This window comes from Pseudophryne corroboree, chromosome 1 (genome assembly GCF_028390025.1).
Source record: "Pseudophryne corroboree isolate aPseCor3 chromosome 1, aPseCor3.hap2, whole genome shotgun sequence".
Taxonomy (NCBI): Eukaryota; Metazoa; Chordata; class Amphibia; order Anura; family Myobatrachidae; genus Pseudophryne; species Pseudophryne corroboree.
Window position 1 is genome coordinate 712338069 of NC_086444.1, and position 24235 is coordinate 712362303.

General features: G+C 46.0%; 1 protein-coding gene across 2 annotated transcripts in view; it reads right to left on the minus strand.

Annotated features, from left to right (window-relative positions):
- The window catches only part of SEMA6B (semaphorin 6B), a 536302-nt gene that overhangs the window by 210899 nt on the left and 301168 nt on the right, over positions 1–24235 (minus strand). For both annotated transcript variants that reach the window (XM_063915087.1, XM_063915079.1), the window contains exon 6: positions 441–539. In XM_063915087.1, coding sequence (XP_063771157.1) covers positions 441–539 — 99 coding nt within the window. The remainder of the gene's footprint in view (positions 1–440; positions 540–24235) is intronic.

The following is a 24235-nucleotide window of genomic DNA, read 5'->3' on the forward strand; positions in this document are numbered from 1 at the left end:
CCCATCGCGCAGGGATGGGGATGATAAAAAATGAGGGTGAGGCCACCGTGACACTTTCATAAGAAGGCCACGGGGCACATACTTGAGACCATTTGACCCTGTCATGGAGATAGTAGGTAATACATGCCATAGGGGAAGTGAAGGCACAAATTTGTGATTTTAGGGCAGAAAGAGATGGCGGGGAGGTTTTTCCAGTCACGAGCTATGAGACTTCTAGCAGCGACTAGGACATGGGACAGCAGTTTGATGCAATAATTTATTTTTTAATAAATACTACTTCAAGACAAATAGATTCATGATAAATAGTTTATCTTTAATTCAATACTTTCACAGTTGAAACAAGCATAAAAATGTATGTTTTTGACTCAATAGAAAGGCTATATAATCAGTACAGAAACAGTTAACAATTAGTAGTTGCAGAAGAAAGAGTTCTTACGTACACTGTAGTCTGCACAAACTGGGTTGAATGCATTGGTTCCACAAGCAAATAGAGTGTTGTGATGCAAAAGGAGAACTTTCACAAAATTTCTGCACTCATCCTGTTGGACAAGAAGAGAGTATTATTCAGATAGCTACAGTACCAGGAAAAAACGTGCATATATCAAATGAATGAGTGATAAATTAAGTTGTTGTACAAAATCTATTGAATATAAAAACTTTATTTAACAAAACTGAACACACAAAGCACACAAGATACTGAAACAAGTGTTATGTTTCATCCAAACATGGGAAGAAGTGGAATTGGTCTTGTTTGCTATAAACAGGTTAAGTCTACCTTATCCATGAGTCTAAAAACCATAATATTCTGAAAACTGTAATTTTTGGGCAGCTATGATATCATCACATAATCTGACTTTATGACGTCATCTAGTATCAATTGCCTATGACTGGTTAGGTGAGCATAGCTTGGCATTCAGTCTTATATGCAGCCCTCGCCGGAAACTCTAACCCGGGTAGGCTGCGGGGAGGGGGGGTTAGGGTTAGGCACCACCGGGGGGAGATTAGGTTTAGACACTAAGGGGGAAGGGTTAGGGTTAGGCTGCCGGAAGAGAGGGTTAGGAGGTAGGGGACAGGGAGGAAAATACTTACCTTGCCCCTGTTAGGATTTCAAACATCGGAATGCCGGCATCGGTATTCTGACTGCTGGCATCCCGTCTGCCAGTCAATCCTACTGAACCCACAGAGAAAGTTGACATATTTTGTCTTACAACTTTGAGATAACTTTTCCTAAAGAGACCTGAAGAGAACAGTTTGAGTAGGACATTAAGATCAATTGTACTCAACATTTTTTAGCTGGGATCCCAAGTAGGAGTGTGCCGTTTTTCTGATAAAGTCTCCATTGAACAATAGGTATGCAGAAAAACCTTACTCAGGTTCCCAACTCACAAGTTGTGTGCAGTAAACCTATACAAACTCAAAGATTGATCCAAAAAATAAAAATGCAGTATTCATGTGAAACACAGCAGAAGCACTGTCAATAAATCAGCAAGATGTCTGTTAGCAGCTATTCCCATACAAGAATGTAGGTTCTACCATTGTTGAGGTCTTGTTATAGACTTTACACCAATCTGAAAGTCATGCCATGCACAAGCTCCCACAATGCACTGTAAATTCTATTGTAAACTAGTCACCAGATTATAAATCCTGCCATATGCTCCTCGGCAGACTATAGGGTACACTAGCCACCAATGCCATAGACTGTTCAGTCTGAAGAGTCTCCCATTTGCAAGCTACCAGTTTGGATGTATAGTAAAACACATGAGTAACTAGTGTTCCTGGTAGACCGGGGGCAGGTACTGGAGGTGCAGGAGGTCTTCCCTGTACGATTTATGGTCAATCTCGGGGGTTTGCCCGGCATCTGCTTCCCCTATACTCACTCCTCAATGTGAATAGATGCTGCATTTATTCACCCAACGGCGATCTTAAACAGCAACTTTTCCCACCGATAGGACACTGCTGCCCGCAAGTGGGGATGGAAACGGACAGGCTCTTTTTGTCGGGCCACCGCGATTAGGACAGGATGCATTTTGTCCCTTTAAAATCAGGGAGGTTGACCCAACAAATATTAAACTGCACATGAGATGCGACCTCCCAATCCCAACCACTGCAATAGCGCGATTAGCTGTTTATCAGCTAACACTACTGCATCAGCACTGCATACAGTCCTTTACAATAAACGCCTGATCAGGAGAACGAGCCAACAATTGTATAGGTGTGTACCCAGCTTTATTTTTTGACAGTGCATAAATGGAAAGAAGAAGAACGAAGAAAGAAGGAAGAAGAAAGAAAGAAGCAAGGAAGGAAGGAGGGAGGAAGAAGAAAGAAGAGAAGAAGAAAGAAGCAAGGAAGGAAGGAAGGAGGGAGGAAGAAGAAAGAAGAGAAGAAGAAAGAAGAAAGAAGGAAGGAAGGAGGGAGGAAGAAGAAAGAAGAGAAGAAGAAAGAAGAAAGAAGGAAGGAAGGAGGGAGGAAGAAGAAAGAAGAGAAGAAGAAAGAAGCAAGGAAGGAAGGAAGGAGGGAGGAAGAAGAAAGAAGAGAAGAAGAAAGAAGAAAGAAGCAAGGAAGGAAGGAAGGAGGGAGGAAGAAGAAAGAAGAGAAGAAGAAAGAAGCTAGGAAGGAAGGAAGGAAGGAAGGAGGGAGGAAGAAGAAAGAAGAGAAGAAGAAAGAAGAAAGAAGCAAGGAAGGAAGGAGGGAGGAAGAAGAAAGAAGAAGAGAAGAAGAAAGAAGAAAGAAGCAAGGAAGGAAGGAGGGAGGAAGAAGAAAGAAGAGAAGAAGAAAGAAGAAAGAAGCAAGGAAGGAAGGAAGGAAGGAGGGAGGAAGAAGAAAGAAGAGAAGAAGAAAGAAGAAAGAAGCAAGGAAGGAAGGAAGGAGGAAGGAAGAAGAAAGAAGAGAAGAAGAAAGAAGCAAGGAAGGAAGGAAGGAGGAAGAAGAAGAAGAGAAGAAGAGAAGAAGAAAGAAGCAAGGAAGGAAGGAAGGAGGGAGGAAGAAGAAAGAAGAGAAGAAGAAAGAAGAAAGAAGCAAGGAAGGAAGGAAGGAGGGAGGAAGAAGAAAGAAGAGAAGAAGAAAGAAGAAAGAAAGGAAGGAAGGAAGGAAGGAGGGAGGAAGAAGAAAGAAGAGAAGAAGAAAGAAGGAAGAAGGAAGAAAGAAGGAAGAAGGAAGAAGGAAGAAGAAGAAGAAGAAGAAGAAGAAGAAGAAGAAGAAGAAGAAGAAGAAGAAGAAGAAGAAGAAGAAGAAGAAGAAGAAGAAGAAGAAGAAGAAGAAGAAGAAGAAGAAGAAGAAGAAAATGATACCGGACATTTACAGATAGTTAAGGCATTATAGGGTACGGTTGTTTCCATGTAGAAGGGGAATAATTGCAATTTTTTTGAGTGATCTGTGTAGATTATTTGATAGCTGTTTGATTCTGTAAAGAAAGGCATGCATATTTCAGTCAGTCTAATGTCCTAACTGTCCGAAGCCAACTCTATACATCCTGCCCCCTCATAGTTATCTAAAACTGACACGCTATACATCCTGTTCCAACTATCAGGGTTGCCATCAGGAGGTACAGCAGTAAGTTGCCTGAAAAGAATTTAGGGCTCATTGCCACTCAGATTTTTAAACTAAAATGTACTGTTCTTCTGCACTGACCCCAGGAAAAGAGTGGGAAGTGTTGCCACACATTCTGGTGGTCGAGAAGGCTTGCTTATTGCTCCTATTCGGACCTTCCATTTGCATTGCAGCCAGGCTCAATGCAAATGCTGTGTAATCTTAGTGGGAGGCGTGGCTTGTGAGTGGATGTGTGTTTACATGTGCAGGCTACAAATATAGAGGCAGAAATATAAAACATTGTTACAAGGCAAACAGCATTAAATATAAGATCATTGCTTTTAAAAAAAAACAAGGAGAGGGAAGGTTCAGGAGGAAGGACATGGAATGAGTAGGAGGAAAGAACTACCCAACACCACCATATTTTAAATAATATTTTTTCAAATATTTAAATATTATATTATGCACATCTGCAAAGTGGATCCACTCGTCAAAAACTGGGAGACACAGTGGGGCGATGCAGTCGCATGTGATATGACCATTACAGTTAAGTGGTTAAAGGGACAGTATGGCAAGCCTATTATTAAATGACAATAAGTAGTGCAAAAGTCAGTTAAATCCAGAGAGATAAAATAACAGAAAAAGTGTTGTGAGAGAAAAACATAATGGTTGCAAGTAGTGATGTGCACCGGACATTTTTCGGGTTTTGTGTTTTGGTTTTGAATTCGGTTCCGCGGCCGTGTTTTGGATTCGGATGCGTTTTGGCAAAACCTCCCTGAAAATTTTTTGTCGGATTCGGGTGTGTTTTGGATTCAGGTGTGTTTTTACAAAAACCCCTCAAAAACAGATTAAATCATAGAATTTGGGGGTAATTTTGATCCCATAGTATTATTAACCTCAATAACCATAATTTCCACTCATTTCCAGTCTATTCTGAACACCTCACAATATTATTTTTAGTCCTAAAATTTGCACCGAGGTCGCTGGATGACTAAGCTAAGCGACCCAAGTGGCCGACACAAACACCTGGCCCATCTAGGAGTGGCACTGCAGTGTCAGACAGGATGGCACTTCAAAAAAATAGTCCCCAAACAGCACATGATGCAAAGAAAAAAAGAGGCGCAATGAGGTAGCTGTGTGACTAAGCTAAGCGACCCAAGTGGCCGAGACAAACACCTGGCCCATCTAGGAGTGGCACTGCAGTGTCAGACAGGATGGCACTTCAAAAAAATAGTCCCCAAACAGCACATGAAGCAAAGAAAAAAAGAGGCGCAATGAGGTAGCTGTGTGACTAAGCTAAGCGACCCAAGTGGCCGACACAAACAACTGGCCCATCTAGGAGTGGCACTGCAGTTTTCTAGCGAGAGGATGAGTGCTTCCATCCTCATGTGAAGCTGAACCACTAGCCATGAACATAGGCCAGGGCCTCAGCCGTTCCTTGCCACTCCGTGTCGTAAATGGCATATTGGCAAGTTTACGCTTCTCCTCAGACGCTTTTAATTTTGATTTTTGGGTCATTTTACTGAACTTTTGTTTTTTGGATTTTACATGCTCTCTACTATGACATTGGGCATTGGCCTTGGCAGACGACGTTGATGGCATTTCATCGTCTCGGCCATAACTAGTGGCAGCAGCTTCAGCACGAGGTGGAAGTGGATCTTGATCTTTCCCTATTTTACCCTCCACATTTTTGTTCTCCATTTTTTAATGTGTGGAATTATATGCCAGTATCAATAGCAATGGCCTACTACTATATATACTGCGCACAACTGAAATGCACCACAGGTATGGATGGATAGTATACTTAACGACACAGAGGTAGGTAGAGCAGTGGCCTACTGTACCGTACTGCTATATATTATATACTGGTGGTCAGCAAACTGTGCAAAACTGAAATGCATCACAGGTATGGATGGATAGTATACTTGACGACACAGAGGTAGGTAGAGCAGTGGCCTACTGTACCGTACTGCTATATATTATATACTGGTGGTCAGCAAAATTATGCACTGTACTCCTACTATATACTACAATGCAGCACGGATATGGAGCGTTTTTCAGGCAGAGAACGTATAATACTGGTGGTCACTGGTCAGCAAAACTCTGCACTGTACTCCTCCTATATAATACTGCTGGTCCCCAGTCCCCACAATAAAGCAGTGTGAGCACAGATATATGCAGCACACTGAGCACAGATATGGAGCGTTTTTCAGGCAGACAACTTATAATACTGGTGGTCACTGGTCAGCAAAACTCTGCACTGTACTCCTCCTATATAATACTGCTGGTCCCCAGTCCCCACAATAAAGCAGTGTGAGCACAGATATATGCAGCACACTGAGCACAGATATGGAGCGTTTTTCAGGCAGAGAACGTATAATACTGGTGGTCACTGGTCAGCAAAACTCTGCACTGTACTCCTCCTATATAATACTGCTGGTCCCCAGTCCCCACAATAAAGCAGTGAGCACAGATATTTCCAGCCACCTGAATAAAACTGAGAGGACGCCAGCCACGTCCTCTCACTATCATTTCCAATGCACGAGTGAAAAATGGCGGTGACGCGCGGCTCCTTATATAGAATCCGAATTTCGCGAGAATCCGACAGCGGGATGATGACGTTCGGGCGCGCTCGGGTTAACCGAGCAAGGCGGGAAGATTCGAATCTGCCTCGGAACCGTGTAAAATGGGTGAAGTTCGGGGTGGTTCGGATTCCGACGAACCGAACCCGCTCATCACTAGTTGCAAGATGTAGGCATTAAAGTTGTACAGTATACAGTAATAAAGCACAGATGACAAAATTATGAGTAGATGATAGGATAATATGGAAGAAAAATGCTGGAGATAAATGGCAAAATATGCAAAGGGCAACAATGGGTACAGAAAATAAAAAGAATACAACTGGAAAAATCAATAGCTCTCACTTTGGCTGCTTGGGTGGTCTTCCACAGTGGGCTAGGTTTACTAAGCAGCACATTTCATAGCAACCGTGTCTTCAGCGATTTTGACCATAGGGTTTTAAGGGGCAATAGTATTAAATACAAAACCAGGCATTATAAGGTATTTAGTACTTTTGCATCTTTAAATCCAGTGACAGAAACCGCATAAAAAGTGTTTGCTTTGAGAAGCTCTATGAATCTAACATTCATTTAGTTATGGCACAGTGCGAGACAGATACATGGGGACCCAGGATACTGGTACACAAATATTGTAGCAGGCGGGCGCGTGGCCTGGAGAGGTCTCTCCAGCCTATTTATCTTGTGTGCTTATCCTGCTGCCCTAAAGGGACTCCTAGCACCTTTCCTCTGATCCAGTAAGTCATCTGTCACCTTTGGGGAGCTCAGGAGATCCTTGGGGATGTGTGTTTGTTCAACTCTGATCCTCTGTGTGCTGAAAACGTTTGGCAGCTATCTTAGATTTTGTAATCTGGCTTTTCTGCTGCCTCCTGAGGTCTCCTTGTGGCTATTGGGAGAGCTTCCAAAGCCTTCTCCTAACCTGCTGCTGTAGTTCTGTGAGCTCCTTGAACTCTTTCTCTGTCTTGCAGATCTCTGATAGCTGGCTGCCATCTTTGATTTTTGTCTCTGACTGTGTACTGCTGGCTGCTGCTTTGGAGACTGTCACTGCCTATGATTGCTCCTGACTCCTATACTGCTGATTCCTGACCCTGCTGCACACTACTGCTGATTCCTGGCCCTGTGCTGTTTTGAGATATAGGAAGCTGCAGTGATATACTCCCTGGTCTCCACAGCCACATCCCTGCAGTTCAGTGCAACCCTCTGACCCCTACTACATGCTATTGAGGATACCTGTCCTCTGATACTCTGCTGCTGATGGATTGGATTCCTGATGCTTGGCTCTATGCCGGATTTGACTATTATAATTACCTAATGATTGCTGGGATCGGTAGAAACTAGGCTGGAAAGATTTGCATGAGTTGTACCAGTTCCATTTGTAAGGTTCTCACACCAGTTGTTGCTCTGTTGACCGGCTCCTATTTAAGATCCTGTCTTAGCTGTCTCCTTGGCTCCTCGGAGAGAGATAAAGTACCAGCCAATCAGCTCTTAACTGCCATGTTACAGGATGTATTTGAAAAATTACAGTTAGGAGCTGATTGGCTGGTACTTTACCTCTGTCCACTTTATCTCTCTTCAAGGCTTAGTACATCGACACCTTAAGCTTATGTTCAGTGCTACCCCCTGGACTGTTACTCAGTTGCTGATACTTACCTACTGTTACAGTACAATCTTTTTCTGTTGTGACTGCACCATCGGTGTGCATCATGGATACAATCCTTTAGGCCATTATAAACTCAGGAAGGAGGCTGGTGGCTTAGGTAGTGAAGCCGCTGAGGAAAATAGCACTCCTGTCCTTTCTTTTCAATTTTCTGTTACACAGATGCGCTGTATATCTATGCAATTTTATTTATCCAGTGGTCCTCTGAAACCATTAAGCCTTACCAGGATTGGTGGCAGGGGCATAGCCAGAACTTTGTGGGCCCCATAGGAACATTTTGAAGGGGTCCATGTCCCAATGCTTCTTGAGTGACACCTCTCCGCAGTAGGTGTTAATTTTAAGCCACATATTAGTTCCCTACTGTAGTTCATTTTCTGAACCATAGTAGAGACTTAGGGGGACATGTACTAAGCAGTGATAAAAGTGGAGTCAGCAGCACTGTATACTTTTATAGTATGCAAATTATAAATGTTATGTCAATGCTGATTGGTTGCCAAGGGCAACTTCTCCACTGGCTCACTTCTGCACTTTTTTCACTGCTTAGTACATGTCCCCCTTAGTTAACGTTATGCCCCATAGTAGTGCCCTAGTTCACATTATGTCACATTGCAGGACTGCCAGTACACAGTATGTAACACAGTACCCACAATTCATATTATATTACATACAGTGTCCCCAGTTCATATTATGTAACATTATAATGCCCTCCAGTTAATTTTCTACTACATACAATAAACAGGTCCAGGGACATAACTAGTTAAATTGTAGGCCACAAAGCTAAAGATTGTAAGAGCTCTTATGTATCACCCAATAGTGAAAAATGTAACGCATGTAACTTTGAAAGCAAAGGTGGGCCCTTCTAAACTCTGGGCCCCATAGCAGCTGCACTCCCTGCACCTATGGTAGCTACGCCCTTGATTGGTGGAATGATGGAGCTTGGTGGTTGGGTAGTAGTGTTTTCCCTGAATATCTGCAGGCATCCTGGGAACTTTTGTATCTACAACATGACTCAATTTAATGATTTAATTGTATTTGTATTATCTCCTATATTTGTCTCTCATTCTGTTTCTTTATTATTCTTTTGTCTACACATGTTTTGAATTATGGAGGTCATTCCGAGTCGTTCGCTCGGAAAATTTATTCGTATCGCAGCGTTTTTCCGCTTAGTGCGCATGCGCAATGTCCGCACTGCGACTACGCCAAGTAAATTTGCTATGAAGTTTGGATTTTTACTCACGGCTTTTTCTTCGCTCAGGCGATCGTAGTGTGATTGACAGGAAATGGGTGTTACTGGGCGGAAACTGGCCGTTTTATGGGCGTGTGGGGAAAAACGCTACCGTTTCTGGAAAAAACGCGGGAGTGGCTGGAGAAACGGAGGAGTGTCTGGGCGAACGCTGGGTGTGTTTGTGACGTCAAACCAGGAACGATAAGCACTGAACTGATCGCAGATGCCAAGTAAGTCTGAAGCTACTCTGAAACTGCTACGAGATGGGTAATCGCAATATTGCGAATCTTTCGTTCGCAATTTTAAGAAGCTAAGATTCACTCCCAGTAGGCGGCGGCTTAGCGTGTGCAATACTGCTAAAATCGCCTTGCGAGCGAACAACTCGGAATGAGGGCCTATATGTAGAGATGTGCGGGCCTGGTTTCCTGAAAACCAAGCCTGTCTGAACTTCAGGAATCCAAGCTGTGGCTTGGGTTTTCCCACCAGGCCTGGATTCCAAATCAATGCAAAATGTCATTTTCCTGGTATCTGATCTCTGTTTTGGATTTAATATAAATTCCTCTAACGGTGATTCGGGCACCATTTCACCGCAGATGTCAGTGTTAGAGTACATCCACTAGACTGCCCGAACAGAAATTAATATATTACATTATTAATAAAAGGAGATTTATGGTAAGAACTTACCTTTGTTAAATCTCTTTCTGCGAGGTACACTGGGTTCCACAGGGATAACATCGTAGTGTAGAGTTGGATCTTGATCTGAGGCACCAACAGGCTAAAAGCTTTGACTGTTCCCAAGATGCACAGCGCCGCCTCCTCTATAACCCCACCTCCGTGCACAGGAGCTCAGATTTGTTAACCAGTCCAATGCAGTAGCAGGTAAAAGAGACGACAACCGTTAGTAGCCACATGTACCACATTCTAGCGACAGGGGAAGGTACCAGCGGCTAATGCCATACAAACCCAAAGAAGCTAAGTGCATCAGGGTGGGCGCCCAGTGGAACACACTGTACCTCGCAGAACGAGATTTAACAAAGGTAAATCTCCTTTTCTGCAGCGTGGTACGCTGGGGTTCCACAGGGATAACAACGGGGATGTCCTAAAGCAGTTCCTCATGGGAGGGGACGCACTGTAGCGGGCACAAGAACCCAGCGTCCACAGGAGGCATCCTGGGAGGCGGAAGTATCGAAGGCATAGAACCTTATGAACGTGTTCACTGAGGACCACGTAGCCGCTTTGCACAATTGTTCAAGGGTCGCCCCACGGCAGGCCGCCCAAGAAGGTCCAACAGACCGAGTAAAATGGGCTTTGATAGTAGCAGGAGCTGGAAGGCCAGCCTGTACATAAGAATGTGCAATCACCATTCTAATCCATCTGGCCTAGGTCTGCTTATTAGCAGGCCAGCCACATTTGTGAAAACCAAAAAGGACAAAGAGGGAATCAGATCTCCTAAGAGAAGCTCTTCTCTTCACATAAATACGGAGAGCCTGTACCACATCCAAAGACCGTTCTTTGGAGGATAAACCTGGAGAGGAAAATGCTGGAACCACAATTTCCTGGTTAAGGTGGAAAGACGACACCACCAGAGGCGGAACTAACGGCAGTGCAAGCAGTGCGTTGCACTGGGGCCCGCCTCTGATCAGGGGCCCAAGCATGTAATGAGTCAAACTGACTCATTACATGCCGCTGTGCGCTGCGGGCAACCGCTGCCCGCAGCGCACAGCCGCCCGGAGAGAGAGGAGAGGAGCGGCGCGCACTGCAGCGGTACGGGGTAAGGTGGAGGACGGAGGTGAAGGAGGGAGCCGCAGCAGCGCTTTGTTACTGGTGGAGGCGCTGCTGCTGCTGCTCCTCTGCTTCACTATAGGCTGTCTCTGAGAACAGCCTACAGTGAAGCAGAGGGGCAGCAGCAGCAGCGCCTCCACCAATAACACAGCGCTGCTGCGGCTCCCTCCTCCACCTCCCTCCTCCTTCTTCTCTACTGCCCGGGAAGCTGCACAAGGAGCCTGAGCCAACAGAGAGGGTAAGTATAATTTTTCTTTCTTTCTTTCTTTCTTTCTTTCTTTCTTTCTTTCTTTCTTTCTTTCTTTCTTTCTTTCTTGTCTCTTTCTTTTTTTATTTGTTGGGACTGCCTGTCGCAATGTGTAAAAAGGGGGAATCAGCCTGCCGCAATGTGTAAAAAGGGGGGACTGCCTGCCGCTATGTATAAAAATGGGGAATCTGCCTGCCGCTATGTATAAAAATGGGGAATCTGCCTGCCGCAATGTGTAAAAAGGGGGAATCTGCCTGCCGCAATGTAAAAAGGGGGAATCAGCCTGCCGCAATGTGTAAAAATGGGGAATCTGCCTGCCGCTATGTATAAAAATGGGGAATCTGCCTGCCGCTATGTGTAAAAAGGTAGAATCTGCCTGCCGTAATGTGTAAAAAGGGCACGCTGTCTGCCGTTATGTGTAAAAAGTGTATGCTGTCTGCCGTAATGTGTAAAATGGGGATGCTGTCTGCCGTTATGTGTAAAAAGTGTATGCTGTCTGCCGTAATGTGTAAAATGGGGACGCTGTCTGCCGTAATGTGTAAGAAGTGTATGCTGTCTGCCGTAATGTGTAAAAAGGGGATGCTGTCTGCCGCTATGTGTAACGAGGGCACGCTGTCTGCCATTATGTGTAAAAAGTGTATGCTGTCTGCCGTAATGTGTAAAAAGGGGATGCTGTCTGCCGCTATGTGTAACGAGGGCACGCTGTCTGCCATTATGTGTAAAAAGTGTATGCTGTCTGCCGTAATGTGTAAAATGGGGACGCTGTCTGCCGTAATGTGTAAAAAGTGCACGCTGTCTGCCGCTATGTGTAACGAGGGCACGCTGTCTGCCGCTATGTGTAACGAGGGCACGCTGTCTGCCATTATGTGTAAAAAGTGTATGCTGTCTGCCGTAATGTGTAAAAAGGGGATGCTGTCTGCCGCTATGTGTAACGAGGGCACGCTGTCTGCCATTATGTGTAAAAAGTGTATGCTGTCTGCCGTAATGTGTAAAATGGGGACGCTGTCTGCCGTAATGTGTAAAAAGTGCACGCTGTCTGCCGCTATGTGTAACGAGGGCACGCTGTCTGCCATTATGTGCAAAAAGTGTATGCTGTCTGCCGTAATGTGTAAAAAGGGGATGCTGTCTGCCGCTATGTGTAACGAGGGCACGCTGTCTGCCATTATGTGTAAAAAGTGTATGCTGTCTGCCGTAATGTGTAAAATGGGGACGCTGTCTGCCGTAATGTGTAAAAAGTGCACGCTGTCTGCCGCTATGTGTAACGAGGGCACGCTGTCTGCCGTTATGTGTAAAAAGTGCACGCTGTCTGCCGTTATGTGTAAAAAGGGGAATCTGTTCGCTGTAAGGTGTAAAAGGGTCTCTACCTGGTGTAGTGGTGCTACTGTGCGGCGTAATTTGAAGAATGGAGACTACTGTGCACCGTTTTATGAATTGGTATTATTTTGTGGACACACCCCTTCCCCACGAAGCCACGCCACTATGTATTTTTGCGCGCGCCTACGGCGCGCACTGCCCATGGGGTGGACTTGGATGGGATGGGGGGGGGGCCCAAAGCATTTTGTCGCACCTGGGCCCACCGCTTGCTTGTTCCGCCACTGGACACCACCTTAGGCAAATAACCAGGACGAGTTCTAAGAACCGCCCGGCCACGGTGAAAAATCAGAAAGGGAGACCTACAGGACAAGGCACCCAAGTCTGAAACTCATCTAGCAGAGGCAAAAGCCAGCAAGAACAAGACCTTAAGAGTAAGCCACTTAAGGTACACAGACTCAAGAGGTTCAAACGCAAACTCTTGTAGGGCATCCAGAATAACCGACAAATCCCAAGGAACCACAGGCGGGACATAAGGAAGTTGAATCCGTAAAACACCCTGAGTGAATGTATGATCATCATCAGGCAGAGTCGCAATTTTTCTCTGAAACCATATCGACAAGGCAGAAATATGAACCTTGAGGGAGGCCAGACGAAGGCCTAAGTCCAGGCCCTGTTGCAGGAAATCCAAAAGCTTGGCAGTACTGAACTTGTATGCGTCATAATGGTTAGTCGCACACCAGGCGAAGTAAGAATTCCAGACCCTATAATAAATCCGAGCAGACGCCGGTTTACGGGCCTTCAACATAGTTTGAACGACCGCCTCAGAAAATCCTTTGGCCCTCAATACGGAAGCTTCAAGAGCCATGCCGTCAAAGCCAGCCGGGCCAAATCCTAGTAGACACAAGGGCCTTGAACGAGGAGGTCTGGGCGCTGTGGAAGTAGAAGAAGACGCTCTATCGAGAGACCCTGCAGGTCTGAGAACCAATGCCGTCTGGGCCACGCTGGAGAGATTAGAAGTAGTATTCCTCCTTCTTGCTTGAACTCTCCGGCGTGTACGTCCTGATGACTGAGGAAGTCCGCATCCCAGTTGAGGACTCTCGGAATGAACACTGCCGATATGGCTGGCAGATAGCGTTCTGCCCAAAGAAGGATTTTTGACACTTCAGTCATTGCCATGCGGCTTCTAGTGCCGCCTTGATGATTTATGTATGCCACCGTGGTGGCATTGTCCAACTGTACTTGAACAGGCCTGTTCTGTACTAGAGGCAGGGCTAGTGTTAACGCATTGAGCACTGCCCGCAATTCCAAAATGTTTATCGGGAGGAGAGATTCCTCCCTGGTCCACCGACCCTGAAGAGTGTGTTGCTCCAACACCGCGCCCCAGCCACGCAGACTGGCATCCATCATCAGAAGGACCCAGTTGGAGATCCAGAAGGGACGACCCCTGCTCATTTGCTGGTCCTGTAGCCACCAGCTCAGTGACAAGCGGACCTCCGGAGTCAAGAAGATCATGTGAGTACTGATCCGGTGAGGCAGGCCGTCCCACTTGGAAAGTATCAACCGCTGCAGAGGGCAGGAATGAAATTGATCATACTCTACCATGTCAAAAGCCAACACCATGAGGCCAAGTACTTGCATCGCCGAGTGTACCGACACATGTGGGCGAGAGAGGAAGCATCTTATCTTGTCCTGAAGTTTCAGGACCTTCTCCGGAGACAAAAACAACCGCTGGTTGTGGATGTCCAGTAGCGCTCCCAGGTGCACCATGCTCTGAGCAGGGACCAGGGAAGATTTCTTCCAGTTGATGAGCCACCCGTGGGCTTGCAGGAATTGGACCGTCAGTTCCAGATGACAGAGTAGAGCCGTCATGACCGCCATGACCTTGGTGAAAATTCTTGGAGCCGTGGTCAGACTGAAAGGTAAGGCCTGGAATTGAAAACGTAGGTTGCCAATAGCAAACCACAGGTATTGCTGATGTGACACTGCAATAGGTATATACAGGTATGCATCCTGTATGTCCAGGGATACCATATAGTCCTTGAGCTCCAAAGCCAGAACAATAGAGCGAAGCGCTTCCATACGGAATTTGGAAACTTTCACAAATTTGTTCAAAGATTTGAGGTTGAGAATGGGCTGAGAGGACCCATTCGGTTTCGGAACTAGGAACAGCATGGAATAGTACCCCCTGCCTCTCTGAGCCAGAGGCACCGGCACTATCACTCCTGTATCCAGGAGAGATTGTACCACCAAGTGGAGAGTTTTTACTTTTACCTGATCCGAAGGGTTGTTTGTTGAGCAAAACTGGCGAGGGGGACGTTTCTTGAAAGAGATGGCGTATCCGTGAGTGACGACTTCCCTTACCCAGGCATCCGAAGTGGTCTGTAACCACACCTGAGCAAACCGTAGAAGTCGGCCTACCACCCTGGGACCACCCAGGGGGAGGCCCGCCCCATCATACAGTAGGATTGTCTGTTTTGGAAGCAGGCTTAAGGGCAGCCCAGGCACGTTTAGGTTTGGGCTTAGAGATTTTGGAAGTGCGAGCCTGTTTCGGGTACGCTGGACCCTTTGCTTTACCTGGAGGTTGAAAGGAACGAAAGGAAGTACTCTTAGCCTTTGGAGCCGAAGGAGAAGTACTAAGCAGACATGCAGTCGTAGCTAATGTCAAGTCAGCATCAATCTTGTTGAGATCTTCCCCAAAAAGAATGTTTCCCTTAAAAGGGATCACCTCCAATGTCTTTTTAGAGTCCAGATCTATGGACCAGGACCGCAACCAGAGAATCCGGCGAGCCAGAATGGACGTAGTAGATGCCTTGGCCGCCAGGACACCTGCATCAGATGCCGCCTCCTGAATATAATAAGAGGCTGTAATAATATATGAAAGATATTGTCTAGCATTATCAGGAAAATCCGACGGTAGTTCCGCTTCAACTTCCTGAACCCAGGCTTCAATAGCTTTTGCCGCCCAAGAAGCCGCACCAGTGGGCCTATGCACAGCTCCAGCAAGAGTGTAAATGGACTTCAAGCAACCCTCCATACGCTTATCTGTCAGTTCCTTCAGTGAGGTAACGGTAGTGACAGGCAGAGCAGAGGACACCACCAGACGTGCTACTTGTGAATCCACCGGCGGAGGTGTTTCCCATTTTTTACTTAACTCTGCAGCAAGGGGATAACAAGCTAGCATCTTTTTAGACAGGGAAAATTTATTTCCTGGATTTTCCCAGGATTCCTGATGAATGTCAACCAAGTGGTCAGAATGAGGTAAAACTAATTTAGTAACCTTCTGACGTTTAAACTTATCTGGTTTCTTAGAGGTAGCTGGAAGCTCTTCGTCATCATCGATTTGAAGAATCAGCCTGATAGCCTCCAAGAGGTCAGGAACATCCACTTGTGTCAGAAATTCCCCATCAGAAGCATCTGCATCAGTGTCTGAAGGGTCAGTGTAAGCGCCATCTTCATCGGATGAGGTATCCAAAACATGTGGATTGTGAGGAATTAATGGCCCGTTTAGATGACCTCTTAGTCTTAGGCGGGCGAGAGTGAGGATTTTGCTTAGCCAGAGACTGATTTAATTGCTGTAACTGAGAGGACAGAGTATCTGCAATTGGCGGATTAACTGCAGGGACAATATGTGGCTGTAATGGAGGTCCCATAGGGGGCGTAAGTCTAGTTACTAGCGTAGTCAGTAAATTAGAGAAAACAGCCCAAGGTGGGTCTTGATTGCCCCCGTTGCTGCAGACTGACCATGGGGTATAGAACCCCCAGCACCTGAACCCTCAGCTGCTATGTTTTCCTCCGAGTAATCCGTGGCGTCAGCACTGCATGGTGCAGGATCAGCCATGGATCTACCACCCTGTTTAGCAGACATTATATGTAAGCGTAACCTTAGGGTGTAATAGTACTATATAAGCAGACCAATTACCTGACAAAAAAAAACCCTGTATAGTGTGACTGCAAAGCAGAGCACAAACAGATGATTTAAGAGGTATGTGGTGACTGTAAAACACAGAGAAAAATATCAAAGTAGTATATCCTGTGAAACACTATATTATATGAGAACCCTGATGCACTTAGCCCCCCTCAGGGTACAGAATATAGGGATAGCAATATGTGTGAGATACATGAAATAGAGATAACACAGCAGCTATTGGCACACACACTCACATATACAATCCAGAAATTATTACAGACAATAAAACTGCACTGGACTAGCAATACTAAGTACAAACTGTACCACTAAGTAAAGCTATATAGGTATATAGATATAACAATGCACAGTAAAGACTGGATGTATATCACAGGGTACTTGTACTAAATATCCCTGTAGTATTGCACTTGTTCTTAACTAACACTGTCTAAATGACATGTAGAATACTTAAGTGTCCTGTAAATGCACAGCGCTGATGATGCAGGCGGCTTTACAGAGGAGACATTGCCCAGCAGTCCCAGAATCAGCTCAGCATGTGTGTAATGGCGCCCAAACGCTGACAGGGAGTGAGGGAGAGAGAGAGATGCAGCTCCAGGGTGGGAACATTTGCAGCAAATGGCACCTGGGGCTGGGGGAGGGGCTACAGGTCAGAGCCTTATCCCCTTGCTGGACTTCTCCATCGGTTACTGCGGAGCCTATTAAAGTGGATTATGAGGTAATCCGACCTGTGCCCCTTGCCCAGGTGGTCTAGTGGGGTCCCTGTATGGCCACAGTGTCCACGCCAGCGCACGCGGCCCATCTCCCAGAGACCACGGCGGATCGTGTTTTTCAGCGTGTCCCGCCTGGGGGACCCTCTTACCTCCTCCCTGTAATGCAGCCACGCGATCCTGGAGAGCAGAGGCAAGTGTGTGTGCCTGATGAGAAATCGGAGCCCTCCGCTATAAGTACCCGGCAACTAGGGTGCGGGAGTATACAGCGCCACTGGAGGAGGTGAGGGAGCCGAAGCACGATATGTCAGAATGACATATAGCACTTTTAAGTGCCTGTGCTGTGGCTCTTGAAGTCTTCTGTCTTCTAAAAAAGCTTTTCAGGGCTGCCTAGCGCAGCCCTCCCTGTTAGCTGCCTGCCGGCACCAACTTACAAACTGAGCTCCTGTCCACGGAGGTGGGGTTATAGAGGAGGCAGCGCTGTGCATCTTGGGAACAGTCAAAGCTTTTATCCTGTTGGTCCCTCGGATCAAGATCCAACTCTACACCCAAATGTTATCCCTGTGTAACCCCAGTGTACCCCGCTGCAGAAATATATATTGTTTATATATAACAGTCCTCTACTGATACACAGCCCAGAGCTCCTAAGGGCAGTGTTACTGTTAACCATCATTATTTGTGCTCACTGCTGCTTAGGAAGATTTAAAGCAAGTCACTGTTTGGCATGTCAATAGTTAACTACCAGCCTAGTAAGATGGATGTAGGCAGTTATCAAAACAGTCAGTTTTATTTTATGTTAGGAACATCTATAATATTACTTGTATTTTTGTTACACTGGTGCTGTAACTGAACTGCAGCACTTAGGGGGTCATTCAGACCTGATAGTTCGCTAGCGTTTTTTGTAGCGCTGCGATCAGGTCAGAACTGCACATGTGTATGCACCGCAATGCGCAGGCGCGTGGCACAGGTACAGAGCGGATAATATCTGTGCGATGGGTTTTACGAAGAATCCATTCGCACAGCCGATCGCAAGGAGATTGACAGGAAGAAGGCGTTTGTGGGTGGCAACTGACCATTTTCAGGAAGTGGTTGGAAAAACGCAGGCGTGTTCAAGTGTTTGCAGGGCGGGTGTCTGACGTCAATTACGGCCCCGGACAGGTTGAAGTGATCGCAGAGACTGAGTAAGTTCTGGGCAACTCAGAAACTATACAAAGTATTTTTGTACCGATTGGCTGCACATGCGATCGCGCAATACACTCAGTAGCGGATCTTGCCACGGGCAAGCAGGACTTTTGCCCGGGGTGCCGCCTTCCGGAGGGCGCCGCACCATGGCAAGATCCGCTGCTGCTGTGGTGCCCCCCGCTGCCGCTGCCCGCTGTCCTGTGAAGGGTAACTAGACGCTATGCGTCTAGTTTCCCTTCGTGGGCTGCCCGCTGTCAAGGGAAACTAGACGCTACGCGTCTAGTTTCCCTTCCTGGAGAGGACCTTAACTGTAATGATGTGCGGTGCGCGTTGACGTCATCGCGCACCGCACAGCAAAGGTCCTCTCCACGAAGGGAACTAGACGCTTAGAGTCTAGTTTTCCTTCGTGGAGAGGACCTTTGCTGTGCGGTGCACGATGACGTCATCGCGCACCGCACATCCTACTACAGTACAGGGGGCGTAACTGACCACGCCCCCTGTATGAAGCCACGCCCCCTAATGCCGCCCGGGGCGCAAGAAGCCCCGGAACCGGCCCTGAATACACTCCCCGGTGGGTGGCGAATATGCGAACGCAGGACTGCAAAAACCAACTAGCGAGCAATCAGGTCTGAATGACTCCTTTAGGCCCTAATTCAGATCTGATCACAGCAGCAAATTTGTTAGCAGTTGGGCAAGACCATGTGCAGGGGTGTATCTAGGGGTCTGAGCACCCCTGGCAAAGTAAGGGACTGGCGCCCCCCCCCCCCCCATCCCCATTTGATATAGGGAAAGTGTATGACTGTGTGGGGGTGTGTGTATTATATATATATATATATATATATATATATATATCAGGTTGTAGCCGGTACTCGGTAATAAGATAGACAAAGTTGCCAAGGTGCCCTCCACGGTCGCTGAATGCAGCTAAATATGCAGGGAAATGGTATCGGCGGCACTCATAGTACTTCCACGTTGCTAAACTATAAGCAGGCGTCAAACACCATTCCTTGTGGTCAACGTTTCGGTTTTATTCATTCAAAACTTTTGTCAGGACGATAATGAAGAATCTCTTAGCTTACATATATAGAAAATCACCCTGTGTCACAGTATCCGTCAACCACGCTAAATGCCGGGGAAGAGTGACGTCACACACCTGCGACGCGAGACTCACTGCGCTGTTACCAACCCGAACGTTGCCTAGTTACAAAAATAAACAAGTGCCTTCACCAACATAATAATGTGAACAGTCTGATTATAGTACAGTACTCTACATGATAAACATATAAACGGCACTAAGGCTTAGAGTATCTGAAAGTGAGTAGGTCATGAATCTCTGCGGTGAAGCCAGCAATAAATATGAAGGAAAACTAATGTCATAAACTATATAATATAGCTAAATATGTACCCATCAACAAATGTATTTAAGATCAAAAATGGCAAAGCCTGATGATAATGACTATAAACATATATATATATATATATACTGATTAATATATAACAACATCGAAGCAGCTGTAGCTCCAGCACGTAGTGTGTGCAACATTAAAGAACAAATTGATACACCATAATCTCCAAACCTAATTAATATATACATAAATGTATCCAAGAGGTATCACATTCCATCAGAAAAGCCTGTCAAATCCCAGCAACCGGAATCCCGAATGTAAGTATGCCGGGGAGGGTTAGGTTTAGGCTGTGGGGGGGAGGTCAGTTTTACGCACTAGAGGGAGGTTTAGGGGGAGGGTTTTGATTAGGGTTACTTAAGTGCGGTGCCTCTGTTGGGGTTCCGAGCAGTTGGGATGCCTGTGTCGGTATTTTTACTGCCGACATCCTTACTACTGATCTCCCATACCCAACCCGTCCCTGACAGAGGGTCACTGGGGACTGCACGGCACATATCACAGGCACAGCATAACACAAGAGTGGGGTTGTGTCATCCTTACAGCACCCAGAAGTCCCCAGCATCTAGAGGAGCACTCCACCACCACAAACCCATAACCCAGAGTAGCACTGTCCACCACAGACCCAGCACCCCTACACCACACACATCCAGAATATAAAGTGACCATATTATCCCTTTTACCTGGGACGCTTATGGATTACACAGGTTCTGTGGCTGATTAAAACAAGCTGAAATGTAGGCTTGAAGTCAGCCATAGAGATGAGCGGGTTCGGTTTCTCTGAATCCGAACCCGCACGAACTTCATGTTTTTTTCACGGGTCCGAGCAGACTCGGATCCTCCCGCCTTGCTCGGTTAACCCGAGCGCGCCCGAACGTCATCATGACGCTGTCGGATTCTCGCGAGACTCGGATTCTATATAAGGAGCCGCGCGTCGCCGCCATTTTCACACGTGCATTGAGATTGATAGGGAGAGGACGTGGCTGGCGTCCTCTCCATTTAGATTAGGGTTGAGAGAGAGAGAGAGAGATTGACCTGAGGCTGTGATACTGTAGAAGAGAGTGCAGAGTTTAGTGACTGACGACCACAGTGACCACCAGACAGTGCAGTTGTTTGTTTTATTTAATATATCCGTTCTCTGCCTGAAAAAAACGATACACACAGTGACTCAGTCACATACCATATCTGTGTGCACTGCTCAGCCCAGTGTGCTGCATCAATGTATATATATATCTGACTGTGCTCAGCTCACACAGCTTATAATTGTGGGGGAGACTGGGGAGCACTGCAGTGCCAGTTATAGGTTATAGCAGGAGCCAGGAGTACATAATATTATATTAAAATTAAACAGTGCACACTTTTGCTGCAGGAGTGCCACTGCCAGTGTGACTAGTGACCAGTGACCTGACCACCAGTATATATAATATTAGTAGTATACTATCTCTTTATCAACCAGTCTATATTAGCAGCAGACACAGTACAGTGCGGTAGTTCACGGCTGTGGCTACCTCTGTGTCGGCACTCGGCAGCCCGTCCATAATTGTATATACCACCTAACCGTGGTTTTTTTTTCTTTCTTTATAGTCATACTAGTTACGAGTATACTATCTCTTTATCAACCAGTCTATATTAGCAGCAGACACAGTACAGTGCGGTAGTTCACGGCTGTGGCTACCTCTGTGTCGGCACTCGGCAGCCCGTCCATAATTGTATATACCACCTAACCGTGGTTTTTTTTTCTTTCTTTATACATACATACTAGTTACGAGTATACTATCTCTTTATCAACCAGTCTATATTAGCAGCAGACACAGTACAGTGCGGTAGTTCACGGCTGTGGCTACCTCTGTGTCGGCACTCGGCAGCCCGTCCATAATTGTATATACCACCTAACCGTGGTTTTTCTTTCTTTCTTTATACATACATACTAGTTACGAGTATACTATCTCTTTATCAACCAGTCTATATTAGCAGCAGACACAGTACAGTGCGGTAGTTCACGGCTGTGGCTACCTCTGTGTCGGCACTCGGCAGCCCGTCCATAATTGTATATACCACCTAACCGTGGTTTTTCTTTCTTTCTTTATACATACATACTAGTTACGAGTATACTATCTCTTTATCAACCAGTCTATATATTAGCAGCAGACACAGTACAGTGCGGTAGTTCACGGCTGTGGCTACCTCTGTGTCGGCACTCGGCAGCCCGTCCATAATTGTATATACCACCTAACCGTGGTTTTTTTTTCTTTCTTTATACATACATACTAGTTACGAGTATACTATCTCTTTATCAACCAGTCTATATATTAGCAGCAGACACAGTACAGTGCGGTAGTTCACGGCTGTGGCTACCTCTGTGTCGGCACTCGGCAGCCCGTCCATAATTGTATATACCCCCTAACCGTGGTTTTTTTTTCTTTCTTTATACATACATACTAGTTACGAGTATACTATCTCTTTATCAACCAGTCTATATTAGCAGCAGACACAGTACAGTGCGGTAGTTCACGGCTGTGGCTACCTCTGTGTCGGCACTCGGCAGCCCGTCCATAATTGTATATACCACCTAACCGTGGTTTTTTTTTCTTTCTTTATACATACATACTAGTTACGAGTATACTATCTCTTTATCAACCAGTCTATATATTAGCAGCAGACACAGTACAGTGCGGTAGTTCACGGCTGTGGCTACCTCTGTGTCGGCACTCGGCAGCCCGTCCATAATTGTATATACCACCTAACCGTGGTTTTTTTTTCTTTCTTTATAGTCATACTAGTTACGAGTATACTATCTCTTTATCAACCAGTCTATATTAGCAGCAGACACAGTACAGTGCGGTAGTTCACGGCTGTGGCTACCTCTGTGTCGGCACTCGGCAGCCCGTCCATAATTGTATATACCACCTAACCGTGGTTTTTTTTTCTTTCTTTATACATACATACTAGTTACGAGTATACTATCTCTTTATCAACCAGTCTATATTAGCAACAGACACAGTACAGTGCGGTAGTTCACGGCTGTGGCTACCTCTGTGTCGGCACTCGGCAGCCCGTCCATAATTGTATATACCACCTAACCGTGGTTTTTTTTTCTTTCTTTATACATACATACTAGTTACGAGTATACTATCTCTTTATCAACCAGTCTATATATTAGCAGCAGACACAGTACAGTGCGGTAGTTCACGGCTGTGGCTACCTCTGTGTCGGCACTCGGCAGCCCGTCCATAATTGTATATACCACCTAACCGTGGTTTTTTTTTCTTTCTTTATACATACATACTAGTTACGAGTATACTATCTCTTTATCAACCAGTCTATATATTAGCAGCAGACACAGTACAGTGCGGTAGTTCACGGCTGTGGCTACCTCTGTGTCGGCACTCGGCAGCCCGTCCATAATTGTATATACCACCTAACCGTGGTTTTTTTTTCTTTCTTTATACATACATACTAGTTACGAGTATACTATCTCTTTATCAACCAGTCTATATTAGCAGCAGACACAGTACAGTGCGGTAGTTCACGGCTGTGGCTACCTCTGTGTCGGCACTCGGCAGCCCGTCCATAATTGTATATACCACCTAACCGTGGTTTTTTTTTCTTTCTTTATACATACATACTAGTTACGAGTATACTATCTCTTTATCAACCAGTCTATATATTAGCAGCAGACACAGTACAGTGCGGTAGTTCACGGCTGTGGCTACCTCTGTGTCGGCACTCGGCAGCCCGTCCATAATTGTATATACCACCTAACCGTGGTTTTTCTTTCTTTCTTTATACATACATACTAGTTACGAGTATACTATCTCTTTATCAACCAGTCTATATTAGCAGCAGACACAGTACAGTACGGTAGTTCACGGCTGTGGCTACCTCTGTGTCTGCACTCGGCAGGCAGTCCATAATTGTATACTAGTATCCATCTCCATTGTTTACCTGAGGTGCCTTTTAGTTGTGCCTATTAAAATATGGAGAACAAAAATGTTGAGGTTCCAAAATTAGGGAAAGATCAAGATCCACTTCCACCTCGTGCTGAAGCTGCTGCCACTAGTCATGGCCGAGACGATGAAATGCCAGCAACGTCGTCTGCCAAGGCCGATGCCCAATGTCATAGTACAGAGCATGTCAAATCCAAAACACCAAATATCAGAAAAAAAAGGACTCCAAAACCTAAAATAAAATTGTCGGAGGAGAAGCGTAAACTTGCCAATATGCCATTTACGACACGGAGTGGCAAGGAACGGCTGAGGCCCTGGCCTATGTTCATGGCTAGTGGTTCAGCTTCACATGAGGATGGAAGCACTCAGCCTCTCGCTAGAAAAATGAAAAGACTCAAGCTGGCAAAAGCAGCACAGCAAAGAACTGTGCATTCTTCGAAATCCCAAATCCACAAGGAGAGTCCAATTGTGTCGGTTGCGATGCCTGACCTTCCCAACACTGGACGTGAAGAGCATGCGCCTTCCACCATTTGCACGCCCCCTGCAAGTGCTGGAAGGAGCACCCGCAGTCCAGTTCCTGATAGTCAGATTGAAGATGTCAGTGTTGAAGTACACCAGGATGAGGAGGATATGGGTGTTGCTGGCGCTGGGGAGGAAATTGACCAGGAGGATTCTGATGGTGAGGTGGTTTGTTTAAGTCAGGCACCCGGGGAGACACCTGTTGTCCGTGGGAGGAATATGGCCGTTG